The sequence below is a fragment of the Balaenoptera musculus genome, chromosome 4, assembly GCF_009873245.2.
Source record: "Balaenoptera musculus isolate JJ_BM4_2016_0621 chromosome 4, mBalMus1.pri.v3, whole genome shotgun sequence".
Taxonomy (NCBI): domain Eukaryota; kingdom Metazoa; phylum Chordata; class Mammalia; order Artiodactyla; family Balaenopteridae; genus Balaenoptera; species Balaenoptera musculus.
In genome coordinates this window covers 48,415,678-48,439,203 of record NC_045788.1, presented here as the reverse complement: position 1 = coordinate 48,439,203, position 23,526 = coordinate 48,415,678, and the positions used below count along the sequence as shown (strand labels likewise).

At 36.8% G+C, this 23,526-nt stretch overlaps 1 protein-coding gene across 1 annotated transcript in view; it reads right to left on the bottom strand.

Annotated features, from left to right (window-relative positions):
* Positions 1 to 6,453: 6,453 nt before the first annotated feature.
* The window catches only part of PRKCI (protein kinase C iota), an 81,831-nt gene continuing 64,758 nt past the window's right edge, over positions 6,454 to 23,526 (bottom strand). Inside the window, exons 12-18 of the mRNA XM_036851252.1 lie at positions 22,882 to 23,017; positions 17,371 to 17,458; positions 16,231 to 16,356; positions 14,993 to 15,072; positions 13,123 to 13,212; positions 12,631 to 12,746; positions 6,454 to 9,097 (exon numbers count right to left, since the gene is read on the bottom strand). Of these exons, the coding sequence (XP_036707147.1) occupies positions 9,010 to 9,097; positions 12,631 to 12,746; positions 13,123 to 13,212; positions 14,993 to 15,072; positions 16,231 to 16,356; positions 17,371 to 17,458; positions 22,882 to 23,017 (724 nt within the window). The 3' untranslated portion in view covers positions 6,454 to 9,009. The remainder of the gene's footprint in view (positions 9,098 to 12,630; positions 12,747 to 13,122; positions 13,213 to 14,992; positions 15,073 to 16,230; positions 16,357 to 17,370; positions 17,459 to 22,881; positions 23,018 to 23,526) is intronic.

Here is a 23,526-nt window from a genome sequence, read left to right as displayed (position 1 = left end):
CTGGGACAGCATGTGTTAAGATCCTTAGGTGGAAACACGTGTGGTAGGAAAAAGACTGATAAGAAACAAAGGATGGGTCCTCTCTGGTGGCGCAGTGGTTAAGAATCCGCCTGCCAGTGCAGGGGACACGGGTTCGAGCCCTGGTCTGGGAAGATCCCACATGCCGTGGAGCAGCTAAGCCCGTGCGCCACAACTACTGAGCTTGCGCTCTAGAGCCCGCGCTCTAGAGCCCGCGAGCCACAACTACTGAGCCCGCGAGCCACAACTACTGAGCCCGCGTGCCTAGAGCCCATGCTCCGTAACAAGAGAAGCCACCGCAATGAGAAGCCTGCACACCGCAACGAAGAGTAGCCCCCACTTGGCGCAACTAGAGAAAGCCTGTACGCAGCAACAAAGACCCAACACAGCCAAAAAAAAAAAAAAGTTAGAAAAAAAAAAAAGAAAGAAAGGATGGGATTTGGTGTTTGATTGGATGTTGGATCCCTGGTCCATTGAGACACTGGTTGCTACAGATGGCTGGCCTTAGAGTAGAGCAGTGAGCCAGGTACCACATCTTCCTCAAATGAAATGGAATGAGCAGGAGGATGTTGTATGGTAAAGGGGCTGGGCCACATAGCACAGAGCCTGAAGAAGCAGGGTTTTCACACAAAGGTGGAGGAGTGCTAGTATGCAGTAGCTTTAAGGGAGCAGGAGAAGGCTGAATCCTGGGAACCATTAGAATGAGCAGCCGCCACTTGAGAGGGCGGCAGGAAAAGCAACGTTCTCACTCAGAAGGGGAAGGAGAGTGCAACGAATGGGCTGAGAACCTTGATGTCAATTTATCCAGGAAGGAGGGTCCCAGTGGGCACAGAGAACAGCTAGGAGGGAAAGGAGGAAGGAAGGTTGAGTTTGGGAAGGGCGAGAACAGAGAAGAATTGGGATGAGAGTACAGGGCAGGCTATCTTGCTGGAGTCACATCCTGAAGCATCACCACAAATAACAAGCATATGGGTATAACTAACTCCAAGATGTCCAAAAGAACAAACCTTCGCAGTCACCTAGTGGATTAGAGGTGTGTGTGTGTGTTTCAGGGGGTACCCTGGTTTCCCAGAAATCAGCAGCGTCCTGGACGTCTTGATCTGAGGAAGTCGTGGTTGGGCGAGGCAAGCCACAGGATTATTTCACCGGGCAGGCTCACACCAAATGTTGGATGTAGGAACAGTTTCTGATGGGCTACCACACAGTTCTGAGTGCTTGAAAGAAAGGAGTCCTGGGCCAGTCAAGAAAGTGTCCTTCATGTATCTATGAAGTGGGAGGCTCAGAGCATGGAAAGACGGAGTGCAGCATCGCTGGAAAAGGCTGGCAGGGTTGAACCAGCACGGAGGGCTGCAGAGAAGGGGCCAGACCCACAGAGATGGCCATCAACGAGTTAGCCAGAGAGAGTTTGAAGAACAGGGCGTGAATTAGCTGTGTGTAATTTCTCAGGACACAGAATTTGGAGCAAATGTTATGTAACTGTCTTGAGAGGCAACAGGCACTGGAATCATATGGACCTTGATTGAGCAAGTTACTTAACCTCCCTTAAACTCCATTTTTTCCCCACCAGTTGAATGGTGATAATAGTACCTATTAATAAGGCTAGTGGATTCAATTCTCTGAATTTAACTTGAGACCACCTGAGGTGCTAGTCTCAGGTCCTGCCTACACAGACTTCAGTTTAGTAGCTCTGGGATGGGAGACAGTCACGGGATTGTTAGGATTAAATGAGACGTCCGTGAAACGTTTAGCACATGCCTGGCCCATGTCAGCTATTAAAATCCATAAATCCATACTATTTCTATTTGGGTGGACCCAACAGTGAGGAGCAACTTTCTTTGGGAAACTTAACTTCCTTTGGCATCACTGAAAATCAGATAGAAATAAAAATCGTGAGGCCTCATCATAAGTACAATCTTTCACCTCTATTTTGAAATACAAAAGGGAATTTTCTTTCTCTTTCCTTTATTTCTATCACTATAGAAATTTGTAAAAATATATTTACCTATTCCCCATTTTTTGGTAAAATGTTCTAAAATCTTTATTGAAGTATAGTTGTACAATATAAGTTATAGATGTACAATATAGTGATTCACAATTTTTAAAGGTTATAGTCTACTTATAGTTATTATAAAATATTGGCTATATTCCCCACGTTGTACAATATATCCTTGTAGCTTATTTTGTACCTAATAGTTTGTATCTCTTAATCTCCTACCTTGATATTGCCCCTTCCCCCTTCCCTCTTCCCACCGGTAACCACTAGTTTGTTCACATTATACTGCATGATATCACTTGTATTTGGAATCTAAAAAGTACAACAAACTAGTGAATATAACAAAAAAGAAGCAGGCTCGCAAAAAGGAATTCTTATACTTTTAAGAATACTTTGTAAGTGGACAGATTTCATACTTCCTAGTTGCTCTTACTATCAAGTTACAATGTGCAGATTATAAAATGGTGTCAATAACACAACAAATCAGGCTTCCCTGGTGGCACAGTGGTTAAGAATCCGCCTGCCAATGCAGGGGACAGAGGTTCGAGTGCTGGCCCAGGAAGATCCCACATGCCGCGGAGCAACTAAGCCCGTGCGCCACAACTACTGAGCCTGCGCTCTAGAGCCCACGAGCCACAACTACTGAAGCCCATGCTTCTAGAGCCCATGCTCCACAACAAGAGAAGCCACTGCAACGAGAAGCCCCTGCACCACAACGAAGAGTAGCCCCCGCTCGCTGGAACTAGAGAAAAGCCCACGCGCAGCAACGAAGACCCAATGCAGCCAAAAATTAATTAATTAATTAATTAAAATTAAAAAAGAATAACACAACAAATCTAAAAAAGTTGTTGATGAAAAACCTGTGAAGGAGAAGGTGTGAGGTTGTTTAGTGCAACGCACAGCACACTGTAGAGTTATTTTGGGCAATGAAGTAAATAACTGCCTGGAACTGAAGCACGCTGGAAATTAATGTTCAACGGAATTAGCAGGAAAATGTCTTTCCTTGGCAAACTGATTCTTTCAACTATTTACTTCCAATACAAAAGTGTTTAGTGTTTGTGAAATAGCAACATAGTCAAAACTTTCCTGAAATCATGTTTTTAATGGATACTCTGAGGGTCTACAAACATTCATGGGTTAAACCTGTGATGCCATGCAATAATTGATATAGAAATTTCCACAACTAAAGAATGTGGGCAATTTCTTGCATTTTGTTTTAATTGAATTCTTCTATATTTAAATGACCAAAATCCGCCCTGGTTTTATTTTCAGCTAAAGGTATCCTTCACAGATGGAAAACTGCCCAGACTGCATGAAATATGACATGACTAGACTCTTGCTTGATACATCCCCAGTGCCCGGCACATAGTAGGTCCTAATTTGTGTTGAAAGAATATGGAAGGTCTAACACCCTGAAGAGTTAACGAAGGCAAAGCAGTTCTATGACAATTTGCCAGACTCCCAGATAACTGTAAATTCAAAACACACATGATAAGCACTGATGAGATCCTGGAACCTCTTGGTAACCGGCTTGTAGAGAATATACTGCCTTCTCCGGAGGGCGAAAGTGCTGGTAACTCTGACCTTCATTACAGCAAGAGACTGGCCCCTGGTGGTGAGGAAGTGGATGGAATCACCATTCGGAGACAGAACCATATATGCTGCTATCTCCCATTTTCACATTTTTCAGACCTCACTACTTGGGGGAGAATGTTAATTTTTATTTTAATCATAGGAAATATCCCCTACCTCAAAGGATAACATACACACCGACTTTTTTTCTTTTAAACCTAAGCCAACTTTTCTGGAATGAATTTATTCCTTGTATCATAAAAAAACTCCTTACAATAAAACTTTTCCAAATCCTGTAGGATCAGCATAGTACTAGACACATTACATAGCCTTCAATAAACGTATGAAATAAAAATTTAAACTTAAAGAAGGGAATAATAATGTAGCAAAGTATCCTCATTAACATAGATTCAGATTTCATCATCAAAATATTGTTTCAAATTGAGTAAACTTTCAAATGATGCACAAGTGCACATACTTTCATGATCTTTAAATTTAAAAATCTAACTTTTAAATAAAAATCAAGAGTGCCTAGAAAAAAATTTTACTTAGAAATTTACCTTAGAAAAAAATTTTACTTGAAAAATATTTTTCTGGTAAAAGACCATAAAATGTGAGTTAGAATTAGGTTTCTGTACTTAACTATCTTTACATGATATTTTCCCCTAAATATACTATGAATAACGTAAAAAGTCACGAAGTATAACCACCCACGTTGCAGACAGTTTACATCATGGAAGGTTTAAATCTGGTTACGTGGCACTACTTCTAGAAAATTTTACTTAGAAATTTACCTTAGAAAAAAATTTGCTTGAAAAAAATTTTTCTGGTAAAAGAGCCCCGCCTCTACCCGCAAAGGGTCCTTTCTTACACAATGCGAATTTGCTTCTGACCTGTTGTCAATAAAAACTTGAGCTAAAGCTCTCTCAAGTCTAGTGAACACATCTGGAATGGAGTTTAACTTTCAGATAGCCTGTAAAAGATCACACGAAACAGCCACTTAATCCTTAGAAGAATTGTAATTCCATTTTCTTCAGTAAAAATGTTGAAAATAGAAATTGGAGTAAAAATACAGTGTTAATGCTAGTAAGGCACAAATTGCTACATAAAGGTGAACTGCACTGCCACATTTCAAGCCAAAAATCACTCTCAAATTCTGAGCTGGGTTCCTCTTAATTATAAATTTCAGAGATGAACTGTACAAAATCTAATCTAAGCAGGAGCATCTGATAATTTTCTCTCCCATGTCCATGTAAATTCCAGTTCATATTTCTGAGCAGAAAAGCCAAAAACAATCTTATGTATTAATCTTATATATAGTATATCTAGTATAGTATATGTTGTGTGTGTATGTCTGTGTGTGTATATAGAGAGAAATATCTAAGATTTTATTATGTATATATGAATTCTTAAAGCTTTTTGCAATCTACCATAAATCTAAAAAAAAGTATAGCATGGATCAATTATATATGAATATCAAGTAAAATTCATACAAGTTTCACTGGTAAACCTGTAACCTAACATGGCCACATAACATATATTTTTCTGCATTTATTTGGCTCTTATCACTGGACTATTTCCTGTGGAGACAATCATCTTTCTGAGTATGTCTGTTCTCTATCTTGAAGGGCAGAGATTCTGTCTTTTTATTAGCCTTATTTAGCACCATGAACATTCTGGGACAATAAACTTTGGATACAAACTACTCAGACTATCTGGGTCTTAACTGCTTCCTTAAGTCCTAGTGGAGAGGAGGGTAAATCCATGAAGGGAGACCATCATATATACCAAATGACTTGCTGTTGGGTGTTATCCAGAAACGAACCTGTTGGATTTTAAAGATTGGAGATTGACTTTATCTCTCAGGGAGAAACTGGTTGCCCTATTGAATGCAAAATTTCCCAAAAGCTTCAAACTCCTCTTTGGATTCTGTTTCGGGATTTTATTAACACAAAGAAAACAACCAAATTTATGATTTGGTACAGGGGATATTAGGATAAAATAATAGAGAAGACATAGGAGATCAGTCTTTGGTGGTTTTAATATACAGACTCTAGCTCTCTGACAAGTCAATTAAGAAAAAATAAAAGCACTTAAGATTTCGTTCTCCTTGGAAAGGAAAGGCTTAAGTAATGGTAAAGAGGTTTGTTAAGTGTGGGATACCAGGCTCCTGCTTGTTTATATATGGACACTAGCTACAATTGAGAAAGGAGAAGTTCTGGAACTCTAAAATAGATCACTGTAGAACATACTGTTCTGAATCTGTTTAAATTTGGTTCAGTTTTAAAACTAGTTAAAATGCTCTCTCTTCAGCTGATTTTTTACTAATTTGTTTTCCAACATAAGAGATATAGAGGGGTGAGTTTAAAAATACACTGAACAGGGGCTTCCCTGGTGGCGCAGTGGTTGAGAATCTGCCTGCTAATGCAGGGGACACGGGTTCGAGCTCTGATCTGGGAAGATCCCACATGCCGCGGAGCAACTAGGCCCGTGAGCCACAACTACTGAGCCTGCGCTCTGCAACAAGAGAGGCCGCAATAGTGAGAGGCCCGCGCATCGCGATGAAGAGTGGCCCCCGCTCACCACAACTAGAGAAAGCCCTCGCACAGAAATGAAGACCCAACACAGCCAAAAATAAAGAAATAAATAAATTAAAGAGCTGATGAGTTGTTTAAAAAAAAAAAAAAACACTGAACTATATTTTATGAGTAGATGTCTACAATATGGCATCAGAACTACCAATGCTGCTTTAAGTACAGCAAAATTCCAAACTCTAAAATTTTCATTTCTCTTCTTGAACAAATTTTGATACGCCTTTGTTCTTTCACAAAACTCTGGTATGCTACATATTAAACATGTTCCAATCTTGATGAGTATTAAACATTTTATTTAAAGATTTGAAAGTAAAAAAAAAGGTACACAAATACAGATCACATTATACCAAGGCAGTATTCTACATGACAAAAATCAAAACAAAACAAAATTTAAAAGTAAATGTACAGGTACTAAACAAGCATAATACCTGATATGCATTTCAGGCTGCATACACGTAAAATGATCTGACCACATACATGCTTATACAAAATAAATTTTTTCTTAGAATACCAAAATTCCAACCATTCTGTCAATTGCCTTAGTCCCCTGGTGAGTAATCTGAAACAACTTCTATGTAATATAAAAAGAATTGGCATGGCACATAAGGACTACAAAAACCAGAATACAATTTAAAACATATTTGTAATTCAATTCTGTATAAAATATACACAGTAAATATTAGATTTTTTAAAAAAAATATTAAAAAAAAGGGCCACCCTGAATAATGGTTAAAACCTCATCACAGAAAAATATTTCATCATTTGTAACATTGATAGAAAACTGATGGATTTTTTTTTTAGAAGATATCTAACTTGAAGAAGTCATTTACTCAAAACTCATTTAAAATTGTAGATAAGACAGTAACTGTCCACCCCTTCTCAAAATGTTTTATCATGAATACTCTCTCTAATATGTAACTAAGGACAAACTAAAAGAAAAACTCAAAAAAATGTTTCTCAAAATGAGGTCCAAAGACCCAACAGAACTCTAAGGCAGGCCCAGTAATGTGCATATTAAACACACTGACTGCGTGATTATTCCACATTCTAAAACTTGAGAACGAATGCCCTAAGGGAAACAGTACCACTTAAAAGCAAGATGATAAACATATTTCTGATATGTCAAAAACTTCTATAAATTTATGATTTGAAGTGAATATTGCTTTTTGTTTTAAAACAAGTTTCAGGTCTTAAGAGAAACATACATACCTCTTAAATAAACATGTAAATTATATAAACATTTCCTTGGAGGTTTTCATTGCTTTCAGACATAGCTATTCAAAGAAAAGAGAGTACATGGCCAGAAACTTTGGAAAAATTACATTTCAAATGAAATGCAGCATCCCCGTGCCCCCAAAAAAGAGATAATTTATTAAATGCCTACATATTCTAAATCATTCTAAATTTAAGGCTAGATAGCTTTCCTAAAAGTTACATTTTACTAACATTGGACAATTGTAAGTAATTTAAACGATCATGGTTATTTTTTACGTCCCTTTTCATAAAAAAAAATTTTAAATAAACAACAGAAGGATGCTATCATTGGTATCACTTTAAATAATAAATTGTTAAACACTAATATTAATAAAAAATAATCTGAAGAACTCTGCCCCTGAAATGTATTCTACTCTGATTACATGTGTTACCTACTTAACAAAAACTCACTTAAGGAGCTGGAACTGTGATGAATGTGAGTGTATGTGCATATCCTGAAGATTTATTCATGTTTATTATTGTTTCTTGAGTTTCATTGAAGACTCCACAAACAGGATCTGAAAGTATGGATAATGTGGTTTGGGGAAGAAACAAGCATGGTTCAGACACTATTTGGAAGATAAATTATTTTCCTGTATACTGAATTATAAGGAAAAAATAGTATACATTCTGTGTCCACTGGATAATGGAATGCTTTTACATTTGGTAGCAAGTGAGTGCTTCCTTATTATTTAAGTCAAATCACAAAAAGCGACTGTGAGATTTACTGTCCAATAAGAAATAAATATTACCATTGCACTTTTCTGTATCTATTTTAAGTTTCTATTTTTTCCTCTTTATATACTGAGAAGCGTTCCATTTAACTGCATCCTGGGTTCTTTGAACTACATTTATTAACACTCCAGTTAAAGTTCCCGCTACAGGGACAAGCTCAGACACTAACCCCTTAACATACTAAAGAAATCACTTGAATCAGTTTTTCAAAAACAGCTAACGATTTGGAATCTGATTCTTAATAAAATGTGCCTATTTTCTTCCTCAAGGAGAATCTGTATTCCCTCATTCTAAGCAAGCAACATCTTTTATTACCAATTTATAATTGTTGCCTTAAAAATCAATAATTTAATTTGCTAAGGCAATGATAAAATTTACAGCTGAATTTTTAAACACACAGAACTCAGAAAGTAATAGGTAATATAACAAGTTGTATTTTGCATTACTCTTTTATTCCAAAATTAGACACTTAAATGACTTCATGAGTATGACAAAAATCAGGGGAGGCTTATGATGTAATCCCACCATGTGCCTTAATGCAACAGATACTCTTTTTAGTCAGTACTTCCTTTAAACAAAAAAGACAACTTTATTATTCATCAGTAGGTTGCTGGATTACCAGTGTAACTAAATTTTGACATGATTGTCTGCAAACTAGTTTCATTTTTTTTCCATAGTTAAACTTAGATGTAATAACTGACTCTTACAGCCAACAATAGAATATACTGAGTGCTTTTTTTGCAGGTGAAAAATATAAAATGGTTCTTTGTATCCAGGCTGGTAACAAGTTTATCCATGCACTAAATGGCAACACAAGCAAAATGCATAGTTGAGAAAGGAGGATCAGACACATTCTTCTGCAGACATCAAAAGAGGATTAATGTACTCAAAACCTTCAAATTCAGACTGATCGATCTTCCTCACAATGTCACTGTTGAAAGAAAAATAATTTTCATCATCAAGATTTCTTTGATTTTTTACTTAAATGGAAAAATAAGATTAAAAAATTAAAAATAAGGCTAATTTATATAAGTTACGGGGGGAAAATCTACAAGTTTTTAGATTAACCCTAAAACATTTTCTAGAAGAATCACGAATGTTGAAAATCAAAAAAGACTAATAATCCCACGAGCAAGTTTAGAACCAAAAAGTAGTCCAAAACTGAAGACTGCGAATAAAAAAGGTACAAATTGTCATAATCCTAGGTAATCTTAACTTTTGACCTGAACGACATTCATAATGTAACATCCAGGTCTGTATTAGTGTGCAATTTAGTAGTCACCCCAACAGCCAGATGGAAGATGGTGAAGAGAAGGCCCAGAAGAAGTTAACCAAAATGAAAAGACAACAGGAAGAAGAACACTGAAAGACCTGGAGTGAGGAAGGGTCACCACAGGGAGGCAGTGGGTCACAGGGAGCAGAGAGGTTGGCATTCTGCTACACTGGGCTCCTAGTTTAATTCACAAGAGTATTTCCATCAAATATTTTACTACTTAAATGTTCGTACCATACTGCAGAGCACCACGTTACACAGGACATAGTCTCTTCCTTCAAGAAGAGAAGGAAGGTAGGTACTTCACATAACAGAAAGCAGTACCTGCTAAGTTTCCTACACAACAAGCTAAGTTCTACTCTAACCACAGTTCTAAAGAAAAAGGTGACTTCTACTTGGAGAAATTAAGAAAGGCAGCATCATTCCACAAACACTTACTGAATGGAATTATGAAAGATTATGGTAGGTCTGGGGAATGCCAGTAATTTATTAGAGTTGGAGCACAGGAATAGAAGGGTGTTAAGTGGCAGAGGATGTTGGAAGGTAATGGCTAGCTCAAAGAAGCCAGTGACGTTTACACTAAGTAGGTCCACCTTGATCCATCAAAGGTCTCGTTACATCTGAGGTATCTCTGAAAGATGGGGAAGATTTCAATAGGTGAAAAGGAAGGAGGAATAGAGAGGAAATGTTAACAGCATGCTATCAGGGAATGGTGAGTAACTGAGCCTGATGAGAATGCAGCGTTTGTGTTAGAGTATAGTGAGAGATATGGCTACAAAGTCAGGCTGAAGCAGATGGCGGGAGGCCTTAATTACTAACCAAGGGGATAGACTTTTTCTGCTAGGCAATGTAGGAGTTACTGAAGGTTTCTGATGAAAGGAGTTAAAGAACTGGAGTGGTACTTCCTGAGTGTACCGAATAGGCTGCAAAGTAAAGAAGGAGTCATTTAGGATGGCATGATAGTCTACGTATGATCTGAGAGACCTGAGCTGGGCTTATGGCAGTGGGAATGGAAACGACACAAGTGATGAAGTAAAGCAAAAAGAGACGAGGCCTTGGCTGCTGAAGGTATTATGTAGTTTGGAAAGGAAAAGTTAGAGTCAACAACCACTGACTCAGCTCTTGAATCCGAATGCAGGACTGCATGGTGGTACAACAAGCAGAAAAGGGTAAATAAAAACAAGGACCCGAGTGAGAACAATTTAGACTTCATAGGTTTGAGGTGCGTATCTGACAAACTAGGAGAGATGTTTAAACTAGTAGAGGGAAATGCAGCTCAGGAGAGATATCAGGGCAGGGGCTAGGAGCTTTAGAAACCACCGCTCATTTATTCTTCACAGCACCTTGGGAGGTAGGCAATACGAGAAGACACAGGCTCAGAGAAGTTATGCAATTCACACCCAGGGTACCCAGCTGGTAAGAGGTGGTGTCAGGATTCAAATTCCTATCTTTTGGTTCAATCCAGTGCTCTTTCTAATACACAATGCTGCCAGAAATAATGATTTGGGTACACCTCTCCCTCCTCTAGTAGCCAGTAAGCTTTCTAAGAGATTGGCCTATGCCTTGATCGTCTTTGAATGTGCAGTACTTAGCATAGTGCCTTTTGCTCAAGAATTGTTTGCCAATTTAGCTGGGAGTCATTTAATAGCTGGTATCCATGCTATGGGGTTGGCTGAAATCTCCAAGGTACCAACTGCATATAGCAAAGAGAAGGCAGTCATGAATAGAACCACAGAGCATCCTAGTCTCAAGGGGACAGGGAAAATAAGATGACAAGTGGTTAAAGAGATGACGCAGAATGAGGGTAGGCAGTGCCAACTAAAGCAGGCCATGAGTGCCAGACGCTTTACTGACATCGGAGGAGATGGGGGCAGATCAAAAAATGCTTTAAAATTTAGAAATTAAGAAGTCAATTCAACCTTCAACAGGTGAAAAAGCAGGTTAAATTGTAAGAGGGTAAAGTGTTGGCAGCAAGAAAGTGTAAGATAATCAATGTTGACTACTCTGAAGGAATTTAATAGAGATAGTGCTTATTTATTTTTCTTTTAGCATAAGCATCTATTAACTATTTTTGAAAAAGCTCGAAGATGAAAGGAAAATGAGAAAAAAATGTGGTGGTTCAAAGAAGTGGAAAAAATTAGGATAGTTGAACATGTCTATAAGTAGAGGGAAAGAAGCTGGAAAAGAGAAGTTAAGGAAGGTAGCGTAGTGGAGATAACTGACAAAATGAACCCTGGAGGAAAAGGGGAGAGGACCCCTTGCCTTCCAAGAACTGGGAAGAAGCAAAAGTTTGGGAAGAGTTAGAGAGCAATTCTGAGATGCAAGGTGGTCTGGTGACAGCTGGAAAGGGAGCAAGCTCACAGCAGAGAGGTCGCAATCCTGGCAGTCAACTCAAGGCAAGGTTAATCCATTTAGAGTGATGAAGGCAGGGGTAGGCTTCTAAAATGTAGAGATAGTTTAGAACAGCTGCGGTGAGGAACGTGATAAGAACTAACAAGATGTAAAAGTAAAATGACTGCCAAGCAGAAAGGGCTTTATGAGATGAGAGAATGAATCTGTAATGACAGGTGAAGGATCAAATATCCCCAAGTTATTCTAAACTTTAAAAGATACACCATAAACACAAAGAGTATGTCAGATCACTGCTGCCTGGACTTGATATGTTGATGTAATCTTTTTAAAAAGTAATTTGAAAAAAAAAAAAAAAAAGTAATTTGGCAATACATATCAAGAGCTTTAAAAATTTCGCCCCCTTTGACCTAATTCCCTGTCTAGGAATCTATCTTAAGGTGATACTCAGGAACTCAGACAAAGATGGTCATCATCAGAATGGGAAACAGCGCAGTGGAGTGGAAAGAGCACAGGCCTTAGTCAGACTTGGGTTTGAATCCTGGCTCTGCCACCTGATAGCTGCATAACTTTGCTTAACCTCTCTGAGCCTTGGTTTCCTCATCTGTAAAACGAAGATGATGACAACTAAGTTTACAAGGTTGTTGTGAGAATTAGAGATAATACACGTAAAGCAAAGAAGAAAATGACAATTACCGTTTTTATAATTGTATAATTCAAACATCCCATAACTGAATGATTAGATAAAATACAGCATAATCTGATAATGAAACACTGTGTAGCCATTAAAAATGGGACTTTCAAAGAACTTGAAAAATATTTCAGTCTACAGAATTACTTACTCATCATCTGGAGTGAGCTGGACAGGTTCATTAGTAAACTGAGAATCAAAGTTGTCCAAACCAAATTCCCCAGAAATATTTGGTTTAAAGGGAGGTACCACCTGCTTTTGCTCCATCTAGAAAAGACATAGTGGATGACAGCTCAAGCCTGCATTCTTAGAAATATTCCACCTCTACATTTCTCCTCTGTCCTCAGATATTTCCCAGTCTTATTAAAATGAGTCCCTAGGCATTGGTCTACAATATTCACAATGATGGAAATAATTTACAAATCTGAACATTGATGCAGGCCTCAATAATATTACAACCTGCTCCATTAAATTAATGTTCTAAGCTTTTACTGTTTCAAAAGCTTTTTTAAAAGCACTGAAGAGAGTGGTTTTAAATTATTTAAGCTGTGATATACTAGTTTTTCAATATTCTTTTAAGTTAATAAATTTTGGCCCAAGAAAATAATGAAACCTAATATATAAAACAGTCCAATTTACATACCATATCCCAATCAACATTTCGGAAGAATGGGTGTCCCTGAATATCAGCAAATCCTGTTTGAGGATGACAACCCAATCGTTCCTTTGGGTCCTATGGTGGAAAGAAATGTTTCAAGAACTGGGTGAATATCCTGCTTTAGAATAAATCATCTTTGTGACCTGTGTTTTGTGTCTATTATATGATACCTTTATGTCTGAACTCAGAATGGTCTACCTTTCTTTTCTAGAAAGTGCAACACTAGATACTCAAATGAGTATCTGAAGCTTGCGACAAGTAAGATTTCCTCATGGCTCTCTCTCCAGCTATCCTTGTAATGCGAGTGGAGAGATGTGGCCACACCTTGCCTAAGAAAAATGGGAGGAAAAAGAGCAGCAGAATCAACTGGGCAGCATCCAGCTCTTTCTTTGACATGGGTTAGAGCGATAGTCAAAATATGCAAACCCCCAAACTTTACAAGTTTGTTTTTAGCTCAATTTAAAAGCCCTATGCCCAATTACAACAACCATAATCTTTGTATAGCGCAACGATACAACCATTATCTGAATCACTGGACTGAGAAGGGGCCTGCAACTTATAAAATTATCATGAATGAGAACATGTTCCCATTTTTCTTTGCAGTAAAAGGCATTTTGTTTTGCATATTGACACTTCTCACCTTCACTTTTCACTTAGGTTTCCAGTTTAAATCTTTCCTCACATAAAATACTCATTTAAAACAAGCTTGAATTTCTTATTTTATTAAAATTCATCATTATCTTATCTGTTTATCTTAGAAAATAAATGCAGGGCTTCCCTGGTGGTGCAGTGGTTAAGAATCTGCCTGCCAATGCAGGGGACACAGGTTTGAGCCCTGGTCTGGGAAGATCCCACATGCCGCGGAGCAACTAAGCCCGTGCGCCACAACTACTGAGCCTGCGCTCTAGAGCCCGCGTGCCACAACTACTGAGCCCGCGTGCCACAACTACTGAAGCCCGCACACCTAGAGCCCATGCTCTGCAACAAGAGAAGCCACCACAATGAGAAGCCCACGCACCGCAACAAAGAGTAGCCCCCGTTCGCGGCAACCAGGGAAAAGCCCATGCAGCAATGAAGACCCAACACAGCCAAAAATTAAAAAATAAATAAAATTTATTAAAAAAAAATGAAGAAGTAGTAGATTGGTGTTAGAGAGAGGGCTCTTTAAATAAATAAATAAATAAATGCACATCAACCTACTTTCTAACCTACCATTTATTTAAAATAAGATTTTTAACGTAAGAATTGGAAAATTGGTTGGTGTGGAAGAAACCTACATATTTGGTGTTAGAAGTGTTATGAGTAAAGATAGTTCAGAATCGTAATCTTAGATCCTAAAACTCTTCTAGCCTACCAACTGCAACAAACAACGACAGAATTTTCAGATGTTCAGATTTTTTAAAGCGTCAATGGTAGCATTTCATTTCTTCTGAATATTATCTAATTATAGGGTTGTGATATGAGAATCTGTAGGGAACACTACTGCACTAAGTGCTCAATAAGTTAAGACATTCTATGAATAATAATCTAAAGAAAACTGAAAAACAGAGCTGAAAGTACAATAAGTACTATCCCCAGGATGCAATTTTTCCCTGAGTACATGGTATTTTTCACTTACATTAAAAACACCATATGTAATATAAAGCTGGGGGTAAATTATATTGGCAAAATGGAAAGAACAACTCACCTCAGGATCTAATTCTGTCAACCTACTCTTTGCTGAAGAGACAAGTTCCAGATCTAACTGAAAAATTACATACTCTGATGTTTTGGAATTTTACGTTGCCTGAACCTCTCCTTACCAGCTTCATTTGTATAGAGATAAATCACTAAAGATTTTATACACAATTTATACCTTGTTGAGGAAGCTCTTCAGGACACTTGCAGCTTTTACAGACAAAGAACGTGGTATGCGAATTTGTTTTTCCAAAATAACTAGAAAGATAAAATTTACGGCATTATATTTAACTTTTACAGGGCTTTAATCTTTATATTTTTATTATGAGGTATTTAAGGCATTCTAGCAGAAAAAACCAAAGACATTACATACACTACCTAAGCGTCTTGGGTACTTTCCCAGTCCCATTCCTCTCCTTCCTTCTCAGAGACAGCCTCTATCTACTCTGAACAGTTTTTATCATTATATGCATATGTTTTATTCTTTGACTACCTTACCTTAGTTTCCTCATCTGTAAAATTGGAATAAAAATAATACCTGATTCATCGGGGTGTTATGAGGTTTAAATGAGTTAGTATCTGTAAAATGTATGGCACATATTACTATATTCGATTTTATTAGACGTTGCCAAATTATTTTCCAAAGCTGTTGTGTCCATTTTCACTCCTGCCACCAGAGTTCCAGTTGCTCCATATCCTCACCAGCACTAGTATTATCAGACTTTAAAATTTTTGCCAAATGTGTAGGTATAAAATGGTAGCTCATTAATGTTTTAATGTGCACACCCCTAATTAGTAGTGAGGTTGAACGTCTTTCCATATATTCCACAGCCAGCTGGATTTCCTATTACATGAAATATCCATTCATTTCCTGTGATGGCCTTAATTATGAAATGTAGAATTTTATGGCAGTCTTCACACTTCTTTGGACTGTGTGTTGGTGGGGGAGGGGTCCTTGTGCTTGTCTGCTTGTTTCCGTTCTGTTCAATTCTTTGTATTTCCGATTGTGGGGCTTTTTTCTTCATCTTTTGATCCCTCTTATCTTCTTGGTACTCTACTTTTTCCTCATATTGCTCTTGGACTTATGCATTCAGCCTCATGGTCCAGGTGAAAAGACAGTCCTCTCCAGCTACACAATTCTTTCCTCCAATCTCTGTGATGTACAATCTGAAGGAAACTCTTTGTTACGTTTTTGAGTATGAGAAGGTAGCTGGCAAATGTGAACAGACTAAGAGGTAGGAAGGATAGATCAAAACAACAACCACAACAAAAACGAACTCAAAGCCTCACGTGTTAAGGACTATATTGTCCAGATTATTCTCCTCTTTCTTACTCAGAGTAATAACTTGAGCCATCCTCATTCATGCTCTAGAATAGATTATTCACAGTGAATCTCTGTAAAACACTGCAAATTACCTTGAAAAAGATAATCCTCTGTGTTTTGATCAGGGTTATCGGAGCTCCCAACAATATCAAATGGAGACCTTCCTGCCATCATCTCAAACATTAGTACTCCAAGAGCCCACCAGTCGACGCTGAAACCTTCAAAAAGAAATTTTAAAGCAACAAATTATCCATCCTGAATTCTAAAAAGTCAGTAATTTGAGATTCATTTTATTACATAATAAAAAAAATAAACATAATGAAAAAGTAAACTCGAAATGCATTACAACTATCATGGTAGGCATCGAGGATTATAGGAATATTTCACTTATCAAAAAGGGGAGGTGCCTAAAAGATAACTTTAAAAATAAAATATTGAAAATGGAACATAAGGTTCGCTTCCCAATTATGTCTATAATTTCAGACTCATACACTGTATCTAATATTTTGTTTTGAGGATATAATGAAATTGTATTTGAGAATAACCTTCCTTGATCTGAAACGTGATTTTCTGCTAGCTGATTAAAAATCTTGAAGGACTTTGGAACCATATTATGAGCAGCTATCAGAAATACCCAGCCTCCTTTACAACTGCTGGAATCAAAGGGCCAGAACCCAAAGGGTCAAATGTTTTCTTAAGATAAACATATCCTCTGGTTCGTGACAAGCAGGCAATCTTTCCTCCATCTTTCAGATTCCTGGGGGAAATACCCCAGGAAATCTGAACAATCTTCCAGAGGTTTATGACTCTGGAGTCACATGGCTGATTAAATCCCAACTCTGCCAGTTTCTAGCTACATGACCTTGGGCAAGTTATTTAACCTTTCTGTACATCAGTTTCCTTGTTTGTAAAATGTGAATTAACAGTGCTTACCTCATAGGATTATTAAGAGGATTAACTTAGTTAACATATGCAAACTGCTTAGAATAGTGCCTAGTACTCTTAAGTGCTTGCTACTAATAAAATATTATTCAAATTTGCACCCCCAAATACTGCCAAGGTCCCCACCGTCTCTGATTTCAGGATTTGGGGGTTTTATGTAGGTTTTAAGAAGATCAAGAAAGTTTATGTTAATAAGCTCAGTATTGAAATACTATAGTGTACTATAATGCAATTGGTACCACATTTAACCACCCTTCTAGCACATAGCCAAAATACCACCAATTTATTACCATAATCTTCTCCTCTTAAAATTTCAGGAGCAATGTAATTAGGAGTACCACAGAAAGTGCTGGTTGTATCTCCTGGCCGTAATCCTTCCTTTTATTAAAAAAAAAGAAAAAAAATAATAAGATGCAAAATCTGTTTCAAATTCACCTCTTTTATTTCATCTATCATATAAGGTCAGCATCTATAGGTAATATATTGAGCTTAAATAAAATATCACTAGCACAGTTGCCTTTATTATTAAAATCATTGGTTGCTACTAAATACCTTAAAAAAAACCTGTCCTCATTAGATGTAGGTAAAGAGTCAGTTCAATTAAGATAAAAATGGCACTTAAAATAATTTATACTCAAGTAAAATTAGAAAAACTTAAATTACATGAGTAAAAGGAATCATATTTTATGAAGAAAAGAAGCTCTTTAAATCCCACCTCCTAACACAACCACTGCTGGCATTAAGATGTTTCCCTTCTGGTCATTTCTCCTAAGGCACACGTTTTTTGGTTTTGTATTTTAATAGCTACAGGATGGAGGAAATTAAGGTAAAACACACTAATATGTATAAATAGAGAAACTACGCAATAACAAATGGAACAATCACCAAGAAGTTAAAACAAACTGGTATGTAGCTAACAACACAGCCTCAAAATACAACTAGTAAAAATGGACAAAATTATTAAGAGGACTTCACAATCCCTGCTATTGTCTGAATGTTTACATGCCCCTAATATTCTTATGCTGAAGCCCTAATGTGATAGCATTGGGAGGGGGGGCCTTTGGGGAGGTAATTAGATCATGAGGTTTGAGCCCCATGATGGGATTCATGTTCTTATAAGAAGAGAAAGAGAGCTATCCCTTTTCTCTCTCCCCACTATTTGAGGATACAACGGGAAGACAGCCATCTGCAAACCACGAAGAATGCCTTTACCCTTCTGCAAACCAGGAGGGGTGCCTTCAGACACCAAATCTGCCAGCACCTTCATCTTGGACTTCCCAGTCTCCAGAACCATGAGAAATAAGTGTTTGTTGCTTAAGCCACCTAATCTGTAGTACCTTGTTATAGCAGCCTGGACTGATAGTACAATCCCCAATCATGACAGGTAATTTTAACACATCTATATCAAAAAATGGTAGGTCATACCAACAAAAAAATTAGTAAGCAGAGAAAGATTTGGACAAAAGCTAGAGTTAAAAATATGTATAGTTTACACACATATAGAATATATATATCTACGTGTATGTGTGGAGAAACGGAAAAGGAGGGAGAGACTCCTTGAATGCAAAATAGAGATTACATACCCTTTTTAAAGTACATTTGGGATACTGACCAAATACTAAGGCATAAAAGAAACCTCAATATATTTTAAAGGACTAATATCATTCAGACCATTCTTGGGCCACAGGCAATTAAATAAGAAAGAGCCAAAACAATCTTGAGAAAGAAAAGAGTTGGAGGAATCAAGCTCCCTGACTTCAGACTATACTACAAAGCTACAGTAATGAAAACAGTGTGGTACTGGCACAAAAACAGACACATAGATCAATGGAACAGAAATAGAGAGTCCAGAAATAAATCCATTCACTTGTGGTTAATTAGTCTATGACAAAGGAAGCAAGAGTATACAATGGAGAAAAGACAGTCTCTTCAATTAGTGGTGCTGGAAAAACAGGACAGCTACATGTAAAAGAATGAAATTAGAATATTTTCACACACCATACACAAAAATAAACTCAAAATGGATTGAAGACCTAAATATAAGACCAGAAACCACAAAACTCCTAAAAGAAAACATAGGCAGAATAGTCTTTGATATATATTGTACCAATATATATATTTTTTGATCTATCTTCTAAGGCAAAGGAAACAAAAGCAAAAATAAACAAATGGGACCTAATTAAACTTAAAAGTTTTTGCACATTAAAGGAAACCACTGACAAAATACTACTGGAATACTACTCAGCCACAAAAACGAATGAGATTTTGCCATTAACAACAACATAAATAGACTTGGAGGGTTATTATGCTATTGAAATAAGTCAGACAGAGAAAGACAAATACTGTATGCTATCACTTATATGTGGAATTTAAAAAATAAAACAAACAAGTGAATATAGTAACAACAACAAAAACAGACTCACAGATATAGAGAATAAACTAGTGGCTACCAGTGGGGAGAGGGAGAGGGAGAAGGAAGGGACAAAATAGAGGTAGGAGATTAAGAGGCACAAACTACTATGTATAAAATAAATAAGCCACAAGGGTATATTGTACAGCACAGGGAATATAGTCCAATTTTATAATAACTATAAATGGACTACAATCTTTAAAAACCATAAATCACTATGTTGTACATCTGAAACTTATATAATACTATAAATCAACCATACCTCAATTAAAACTAAAAATAATAAAAAGATAGTCTAAATACAAGCTGAATAATATTAAATATACAATTAAGCATCTGCTTTTTTTACTTTATAGCTATGTAATTTCCCATGTAATTACAGACTTCCTATTATTAATAACTACAAATCCAATTCAACATATGTACCTAGAATCTAACCATTACCCTATTGTTAAATTACATGGTATGAAATTCCAAACAAAAAGGTTGGGGGGGAAGATATACACTAAAAATCAAGCCTTCCTCCCATTCTGGTCCCTGACGCATCCAGTTCCAGCTCCCTAGGGACAACCACTGTCATGAGGTTCTTATGTGTTCCTACAGAGATATTCTGGGCGTGATGCATGTATTTGTCTTCAAATTTTACACTATTATATATAACACTAACACACACATCTAGAAGAATTATTTAGTAATATATGTTGGGACTCCAAGGATTTTTTAAAGATCTCTAACAGGGATATATATGTTATTTTTGTATACAGGCATACATGGAGATACTGTAGTTTGCTTTCAGACCCCCATTTATGACATCACAATAAATTGAGTCACATGAATATTTTTGGTTTCCCAGTGCATATAAAAATTATGTTTACACTACACTGTAATCTATTAAGTGTGCAAAAGCATTATGTCTAAAAAACAAAATGAATACCTTAAATAAAAAATACTTTAAAAACAACATTGTAAATCAACTATATTTCAATAAAAATTAAAAAAAAACTTTATTGCTAAAAAATGCTAACAAGGACTTCCCCTGGTGGTCCAGTGGTTAAGAATCTGCCTTCCAACGCAGGGGATGCGGGTTCGATCCCTGGTCAGGGAACTAAGATCCCATATGCCGCAGGGCAACTAAGCCTGCACACTGCAACTACTGAGCCCGCATGCTCTGGAGCCCATGCGCCACAACTAGAGAGAAGCCTGCGCACTGCAGCAAAAGATTCTGGGACTCAATGCAGCCAAAAATAAAAAAATAATAAATAAATAAATATTTAAAAAAAATGCTAACCATCATCTGACAACACAGGGTTGCCACAAAACATCAACTTGTAGAAAACGCAATATCTGTGAAGCACAGTAAAACGAGATATGCCTGTACAAAGAAATATGAATGTGATTTAAGTTGTTTTGTATTATGGGCAATGGCTTGACATACAGTCTCATGGTGAGTGACATGCACTTTCAGGGTAAGACTCAGAGGCAAGGGATGCAGTCTGTTAACTTGTAAAAGAACTATACTAAATCATTCACCTTTTGACTGGATATCTGAACATATCAGCTAAATTATTTACAGCATAACATAGATATTATTATAACACCCCCTGCTGATAAAAAATAGTTAAAGGCACATCAATTCACAAAATAGCTGGTTTTTCAGTCAATAAAAAAAAACAATGTTCATAAAATACTCCAAACATAACTCTGAAGATGTTAATTGCAGTTTTCATATGCCTCCAGTCATTACTATTCTCTGCATTCTTTTTAAACTTTTTAATACATTTTTAAAAGTCTTTATTGAATTTGTTACAATATTGCTTCTGTTTTATGTTTTGGTATTTTGGCCACAAGGCATGTGGGACCTTAGCTCCCCGATCAGGGATCAAACCTGCACCCCCTGCATTGGAAGGCGAAGTCTTAACCACTGGAACGCCAGGGAAATCCCTCTTTTTTTTTTTTTTTTTTAATATTTATTTATTTAGGCGACACAGGATCTTCATTGCCGAGTACGTGATCTTCAGTTGTGGCATGCGGGACCTAGTTCCCTGACCAGGGATCAAACCCGGACGCCCTCCACTGGGAGAGCAGAGTCTTAACCGCTGGACCACCAGGGAAGTCCCTGCATTCTTTATATAAAAGTATCTAGTGAGAAACTGAAGAAATTAAATTAATTAAACCTAAAGAAAATATTTCTGGAGAAACTATGAAAAAAAATTTGAATGATTTATATTTACCAAAGAATAATTATAAGGAAAAGAAATTTATCCAATATATGCCGAAGGTCAGACATTAGGTAAGTTTAAATACTGATGTTAAGTCATAAGATAAGAACATTCAGATTTCCAGGGGATTTATTTCCCATAAGGTTTAACATCAGGCGTAAATATGTTAGTTGGAAAAGAGACAAAGTACTGTTGGTTAAGTCTCTGAACACAAGTTCCAATCCTGGTGTCATTTCCTACTAATAACACCAAATAGCTCCTGGAGAAGGAGGCAGAAAAGGAGGTAAGCAAGACAACCAATTTAAAGAACTACTGAATAATACCTCTCAGATTTATCAAAGATCATGATTAACTTGATTGAGGATCTCTGGAAAGAATGGGAATATATAACAAACCACTATTATTTTTCATTAAGAGTAACAAAAAGATCAAGTGATTTTTCTCCAATAATATCTTCCAGGCAAAACAGGATGCCCAAATTTCTTTCAATAAAAAGAACCAGGCTCTGGAGGCACTTCCCTCAGGTGAATGGGGAAAGGCAATTAACACATTCACATGCTTGTTGCCGAATTCACTGTGTGAAGATAATTTGGTCCCAGCTATTTTGACAAGGAGAGTAGCCCCCTACATATTTCCTGGAAAAAGATTGGACCCGTAAATGAAACATTGTTACAAAAAGAATAAAACACCAAGAAATAAAGGACATGTCCTGAGAGTAACTAAAATTCTTATTTTGCTTTACTGAATTTTATGTCAGATATTTAAATTTAAATATATATAGAAAATGTTAGATTTCCTAGGAAAATCTTGAGTGCATCATTAAGAGTCACAATTAAATGGCAAAAACTGGAAGGTGATATGCAAGCAGTTGTTTTAAAGTTGTGGGTTTGTAGACAGTTTTTACCTCCAAATTTTCTTCAATAGTGTCACAACTTTCAAGACAAAAAATTACAGACAATAAAAAGAACTTAACTCTTATAGCACATATAATGCTCACAGAAAATATGGAATTTTGTAAATGGCTAGGAAATCAGTACATTTGTCTTTGTTTAGGATACTTTTTGGAATTCTAGCACAAAGTAGCACTTATTTCCCCATCATGAAATGTAATTTGACTGAAACAATTTCCTGAGCTGCTGAGATCTTCTGAATAACTAGAAATTTCCCCTCACCTTACACATGCCATAGTCAGTGAGTTTAATGTGTCCTTCAGAGTCCAGCAACACGTTGTCCAATTTCAAATCTCTATAAATTATCCCCCGTTCATGAAGATAATTTAATGCTAGACTGATTTCTGCAGAGTAAAATCTAAAATAAAATGAAAAATTACTCATTTGATTCAAATTTTTAAACTGTGGTAAGTGCCTACAGAAAGGTATTTAAATCCTACTCCCATCTGCAAACCAGAACATCAAAATCATGTCAAAAGATTTTTTTCTCTCAATGTTTTTAGGAACAAAACCAAAACACAAACTGAAGTGCCACTTTAAGATAGCTGAGCCCTAAACACAATAATAAAGTTCCAGTCTAAATTAAACCCATGCTTTTCATAAGGTTTAATTTGAAAGTCTCAAGCAGGGGTTCTTAACCTGGGCCCTTGGATGGACTTCAGAAAGTCCACACTCCTACAATTGGATGCAAAGTTGTATGTACAGAGACACCTTCTATAGAGTTTCCATAGCTTTCATCACTTCTCTAAGGGATCAGTGACCTCCCAAAATGCTAAGAACCACTGATTGGTCTAAAATAGAAAGAATACTGAAAGTTGACCACCCAAACCATAAAATCCATACCAAAATTCTAGAAAAGGAATTAAA